This window comes from Panicum virgatum, chromosome 1N, assembly GCF_016808335.1.
Source record: "Panicum virgatum strain AP13 chromosome 1N, P.virgatum_v5, whole genome shotgun sequence".
NCBI lineage: Eukaryota > Viridiplantae > Streptophyta > Magnoliopsida > Poales > Poaceae > Panicum > Panicum virgatum.
In genome coordinates, this window is record NC_053145.1 from 30,568,385 (window position 1) to 30,575,037 (window position 6,653).

General features: G+C 43.1%; 1 protein-coding gene across 1 annotated transcript; it reads right to left on the minus strand.

The window, feature by feature from the left end:
• Window positions 1-536: 536 nt before the first annotated feature.
• Window positions 537-2,642, minus strand: LOC120653446. The gene is made up of 2 exons (XM_039931197.1): window positions 1,497-2,642; window positions 537-1,163 (listed from the first exon to the last, which is right to left on the minus strand). Exons 1-2 carry the CDS (start codon window positions 2,640-2,642, stop codon window positions 537-539), a joined length of 1,773 nt encoding a protein of 590 aa, XP_039787131.1.
• Between the last annotated feature and the right edge of the window lie 4,011 nt (window positions 2,643-6,653).

The window sequence follows — 6,653 nt, forward strand, 5'->3', positions numbered from 1 at the left end:
GAAATCCTTGTCAATAAATGTTTTCCTCCCAACTGTCCCAACCCCTTCCAACCTCCCAAAAAAGCGTGGAACGGGCAAACCAATGTATACTTTATCATTTAGGTAACCAAGGCAACACTCAATTACTTCCTCAGTATTGTATCCCTCGATCATGGAACCCTTAGGGTAAGCACGATTTAGTACGTATCGGTTTAGAATGGACATGAAACGCTCATACGTCCACATTTCGTGAAGGTAAAGTGGGCCAAGTGCACGTATCTGGTCGACCATGTGAATCATTAAGTGCTCCGTTATATCAAAAAACCAGGAGGGAAACACATCTCGAGTTGTGCCATAGTCTCCCCAATAAATTCTAGGAGATCATTCAATTCAACTTTTGAGTAATTTTTTTGAAGAAATAACACATCCGAGTGATTACCATCTTCACGAATACTGGCTTGATCGCTCTTATTGCAATAGGAACACCGTCAGCAAAACATGACAATCATGACAGTTATAGCCGCATAGCGATAGATCTTTCATGGAGACTAGTTTCTTTATGTTGGATGAAAAAACAACTTGGGACTCTGACCCCCCCGTAAACTCTCGCACATTGCCTTCTCATCATGTGTCAAGTTGTAGGAAGCCGGGGGAAGTTCATATCTTCCATTTCCTTTATCTATAGGGTGAAGATCCTCCCTTATCTTCATGGCTACTAGGTCTTGACGTGACATTAAGGTATCCTTTGTCTTTGCTGATGTCTCCAGAAGGAGCCCAATCGTGTTACCAAACACATTCTTCTTCAGGTGCATACCATCGATTGCATGGCGGACTTCAAGATCATCCCAATATGGCAAGTACTTGTAGAAGATGGACTGTTTCTCGAATGGTACGCCTTCGATTAGTGCCTTATCTCTATTTTTCTTCTTTCCATCTTTTGTCACCTTCCCATAGCTAACCTGGATGGTCCTCACCATTCTGAAAATATAGTGCCCGTCTCTTTTTACTGGAGCAGAATGTAATTCAGCCTTGCCCTCAAGAAATGTGTAGAACTTCTTACTTCGGTATCGATGTCCTTCCACCAAGAAGCGTCTGTGGCCAAGGTAAACTAACTTTCTAGAACCTTCCAGGAAAGATGATACGGTCTCATCCACGCAGACCGTGCATCTCGTCCTACCTTTGACCTGTCCCGAAAGGACAAATAGAGCCTGGTAATCATGGATGGTGGTGAAGATAATAGCTCTTAGATTAAAGGTCTGTCATGTGAAGCCGTCAAACATATCGATACCCTCCTTCCAAAGAGTTTCCATCTCTTGCATCAGAGGCTCAAGGAAAACATCAATATCAATGCCAGGATGCTTGGGTCCTTGTATAAGGATGGACAATAGAAGATATTTCCTCTTCTGGCACAACCATGTACGTAGATTGTACATCGTCAAGATCACCGGCCAAGTGCTGTGAGTGCTAGTCCTGTCACCAAACGGATTCATTCCGTCCGTACTCAACGCAAACCTAACGTTCCCTGGGTCCTTTCCAAATTCCAGATAATACTGCTCATCGAATTTCTTCCACCGCCGAGCATCAGCTGGATGTCGAAGCTTTCCATCACCCTTCTTGCGCTTATCTGAATCCCACCAGCGCATCAACTCAGCATCCTTTGGGTTGGAGAAGAAACGTCTTAGGCGGTCGGCAACCGGGAGGTACCACATAACCATCGCCAGAATTCGCCTCTGCTTCTCAGAGACGCCTAAAGTAGTATCTGGTGCCTCCGCAACACTATTCGTTGCACCCTTCCTCTTCCTTTTGTTCCTATCTCCTGGGCCTTGATTATCGCCGCCACAATAACCAGCATTATTTTTGTACCTATTTGTAGAATATACAGGGCATTTGTCCATGTCTTTGAAAGCATCCCCACGATACAAAATACAAAGATTCGGGCATGCGTGAATTTTTTCCACACCCATTGTGAACGGGCTGACAAGCTTCTTTACTCGATATGTGTTCGCAGGCACTTTATTTGGCTTCGAAAGCAACTGTGCCAACATACCCAGGAGATCATTGAAACTACTGTCTGACCAGCTATGCTTAGCCTTTAGGGTCAACAGGTCAAGTACAAAACGAAGAATGGTCCAGTGTTTCGGACATCCTTTAGACCGCTCATATATATTTTCCTCTGCTGATTTCTTCACCGTCTCGAAGTTTTCTAACCCCTTAGCACTACCAACCAACAGCTCCGCTATAATGTGACGCAACAACTGGCTCAGAAAATCACCATCATCAAGTTCATCGCTATCATTATCACTGCCAAGATCTAATGGACTCCCGTCAACACCATCAAAATGACCACCACCAACACCTTCATCCTCACAGCCAGCATCATCAAAGGCATCAAACAATATATTAAACTCGGGCACTTGCATTATTTCATCGATTAAATTCTCTCTCTGAGGTTGTTCTTCTTCACCATGCTTATTCCAGATCATGTAGTTGTCTACAAAATCACTAATCAACACATGCGATCTAATTATAGTTGTGTCGCTGAATACTCTCAGGTTTTTGCAGGTTCTGTATGGGCAATGTATCATCTGTGTCTTCTCAATTATTGCATGGTTTTCTGTAGCTTGAATGAATTTATCTACTTCTCCACGAAAATATGCATCCATCCTTCGTGCTTTGTACATCCAAGTTCTATCCATCTCTAAACACCAACAATAGAAAAACAATACATGATTCAAACAAATTAAAACAAGCTCTTAAATAATTTGCGAAATATATGCCAAGTAAATCTACACATAAGCATAAATATTGGATAAAGTTAATTTACTATGTCATCCAATATAATAATAAATCTTTGAACAAGGGTTAATTCTAGGGTTAAAGTCTTGCGTTTTCTGAAAGTATTTTGTTATTCTTTCGGATTTCACATAGTTTCAAATAAGAGAAATAATAATTTGTGTGAAAACATAGGATGGAAAAAATATCTTGTATGTGTATAAATATATGAGAGAAATCATATCATTTTCTCTCCCCTCTATAATTTTTGGAAATATGTTCACATCTAAATGAGGCTAAAACTTAAAGATTGGGCCCAAATAATTATCTAATCATGTGCTCCAACTAAAATAGCATAGATTTATCCAAAAAGTTAAAGCAATTCGTGGCTTAAATGTTAAATCCACCTAATTTAGATCTACATCTAGCTTAGAAAAAGCTTAGAAAAAACATAGAATTAGGTGCTACTTACCTCCTAGAGCCTCCAACTTCAAGGAAATCGAGTTTAAAACCTCCCCCTATTTATGATGCATGGATAATTCGGACAGCACCTCCCCCAAGAGAGCATTGTTCTGTCGGGAGGAGGAAGATGGTGGGCGGCCAGATATTTATTGCGCTTTCCAGGGGTGGGTGGCAGTACCAGCCGCCCCTAGAAAGGCACCAGCTGCCCCTGAAAATAGGCGCATTTCCAGAGGCGGCTGATGGCAACGGCCGCCCCTGGAAATCTGATCTTTAGGGGCGGGTGGTTGTTGGTATTTTGCAACGTCACGATTAAAATCCGCAAGCGCACGGATACCGCTGTAGCTTTCACCCAAGAGTATTCTAGGGTATCGTATCCACTGAGGAACGTGAGTACGCTATCTACAGGTTCAGGCTCATCCAAGGACACACACGCCGGTGAGAAGAAGACAGAAGAGAGGACTTTCTGTATCTAGAATCTATGCCTAGAAGAAGAGATCACGTCGCCGTTATACTTCGAGATAAAGGTGTCGACCGGCTTATACAAGCCGATAGCTCATAAATGATGCTCTATCCAATATCCGAACATGGAGGATTACTAAAAGGCCGAACACGGCTGTCACCACCTGCCGGCTACCTCTACAAACCGTGGGACTATTAGACAACTGAGTGATATAGTCCAGCCTTGACACCACGTCTACGCCATTCCCTACTAACCTTAGCCCTGGCCAAGGCTACCCTTTTCTATCCGGGGTCTTAAGCTAAGATCAAATGCTACTTGCTAGCATACACATCAACTAATATAAGGCAGAGATGATAACTTGTGATCTAAACTCTAATTCTAGATAAACAAACAAAGAAAGTCTTGAACACTTACAATCGAATAAGCATCCGTCGAGGTACAACCGGAGAAGAGTGCCGACAAACCCGGCACTTTCCCCGACTCTTCCTCACTCTCCTCTTCTTCTACACCTCCTAGTCTACCTAAGCATCTAGGATGAAGGCCTCAAGCTCCAAGGGAGGAAGGGTAAGTTGAGAGGGTGAGATGTGTGTGTGTTCATTCCTCTACCCTACTTTGTATTTATAGGAGGGAGCCACGGGGTGAGCTGCAGCCAACCCTCATCAAACCGCCATCACCAGCCAATAAGAGACCTCCACGTGGAACCTGAAGGCGGTGGGGCCCACGGGTTTGTCGGCCGGCCTCCCAGTGGGCCCACCGACCTTGCATTTTGGCCTGTGGGTCGCTTCCTGAGCCCACTTGTCAATGGCATGAGGTTTATCTTTTATCATGTCGGTTCCTTGCTCTGGTGGGCCCTATACTCCATATTATGACACGTGTCGCATCCTAATTTGCTGGAACATTGTGTCTTGGATTAAACCACACCATTATGCTGCAAAATTAGCTCAAAATTACCTGCACACATTCTAGAACATCATATGTGGAATCTGTTAGTAATTAAATCTATCCTAGCATTTATTCCACATTTTGGTTCCTTTTTGTGCAGGAGTTGACGGTCAAAGGTCGTTAGTGACCGTCAACAAGATCCCCCACACTTGGCCCTTTGCTCGTCCCGAGTAAAGGTCAGGACTGAGGTAAAGCGGTAGCTTCCTGATAGAATATACTGCAGAAAAGTTATTCCATACCTTGCTCTTGCTTGTGAACTTGAATATGTCTATCATGATATCTTAAGTTGTTGAAGAACGGAATGATCTTGGCTTCAAGTGTTATCCTGTCATGTTGCTAGACTTGGGGATTTTTGAAAGATTTTTTTTTCAGAAAAAAATGTTCATGGTCTTACTCTCTTCCATGGGTCTCTCGGAGTCACTCATAGCTTCTTACCAGCATTTATCCCTATTTTACCTCACCGGTGTTTCGGTGGATGAGGTAGAATGTCCTCTCCCTGCCTCAAATCTGTTGCAAGATCAAAGATTGGATCCATAGGTTTACACTCTTATTTACGACTGATCGGGTTAGTGTACAGATAAATACATGCTCCTTTTCATGTCTGACTTTATTTGCTGGGTCATGCTTCTTTGGCATGCCATCTTTTCTCTCTCTCTCTTTTGGGTCATGCTTCTTTGGCATGCCATATTTTCATCTCTCTCTTTTTTTTGAATACTATTGTCAGATAGTATTTAAGGAGCACGAGGTTCATCTGGGAATAAAACCTTAAATCAAATGCGTAAACAAAGTAAAACCATAATGGGTCACAAAATTTGATCGAGCTCAACATGTAACCAAGAGACAAAGCATGGGGTTTTTCAAGTGGATAGTATCATATGGCTCTGGTAGGATGGTGGATAAAGAGATAAGACTAAGAACTCAGTTTTTTTTGTTTTTATAAATAAAATTCCCAAACTAGTCAACATGAGAGAAATGATCAACTTTAAACCAGATATATCACGTTAGTCAACAACTAAGCATCATGGGTCCTATAAAATATGGTTCACAAACTTAAGCGCAGTATGAAAAACATTTATGCAAAGCATCTATCAAGAGCTCTTATTAGCAAATTTCTTAAACAGGTTAAAGAATTTGAGAAGATATGCTCATGTTTAGAAACACTAAAGGGAGGAAACAAGTGAGGTGATGCAAACTCATGAGTTGGAGCGGGAGGTGCACATGACGTGTGAATGTGACCGTGAATGTGTAGCATCATGGGATCTCCCCCCACACTTGTTTTCGACCTGCTCTTCGATCATAGACAAAACAAACCAAATATGAAAGATAATGGGGCTCTGCCGGCATTAACACCGGGGAGCCAATGTTCACACTTCTGAAATAATAACTGGGGCGCGACTACACTAACCTAAGCCTAAACGACACGATTAAAACTAGTGCCCAACTAATCCTATGATAACGAGAGGGGTCTTATGTAAGATCCTTACTCAAAGTCTTGGATTCCTAGTGCCTCTACTAGGCGATCCATCCTTTCATCAAGAAACTTGAAGTAAAGGTCGAGGTCCCCTTGCATCTCTCTGACCTCTTCCCTCAACCTCTGCTGAGATGTGTCCAATCTGACATTGGCCATATGAGCTTTTGTAAGCTCATTGGAAAGTTTCTTTATCTCAGACTTGTCTTGATAGTCTTCCGCTCTGGCCGGTGGTCTTACTCCAAAGATTGTGAGGCGTGGTTGGAGTGGTGGCTCATCAGGAGATATCTTGTTGCGCCGGTAATCATGGCTGATTATTCGGCCCTCCTTCGTCACCCACGAATGCACATACTCCTCATCAGGCTTAAGCCTCAGCCCAGTTGCATGTTCGTCCTGGAACAACTTGACTGCGAAGACCTCCAATTTCTTCTTTGAGGGCCTATTCTGTGGTTTGCTTCGCCGTACCTCGGCTGGAAGTTGCAGCACTAGCGATGGGAACGGCAGAAAGCAGCAGAGGGAGAAGGGAGAGGTCTCCTAAGCAAGAGAACCTGGATCAAGTGCTGAAGTGTG

Coding starts and splice junctions, on each gene's coding strand:
- LOC120653446 (XM_039931197.1), bottom strand. CDS start 2,642: ATGGATGCATATTTTCGTGGAGAAGTAGATAAATTCATTCAAGCTACA. Junction 1,164..1,496: donor TTGGAAAGGACCCAGGGAAC/GTTAGGTTTGCG, acceptor CTTTCGGGACAG/GTCAAAGGTAGGACGAGATG.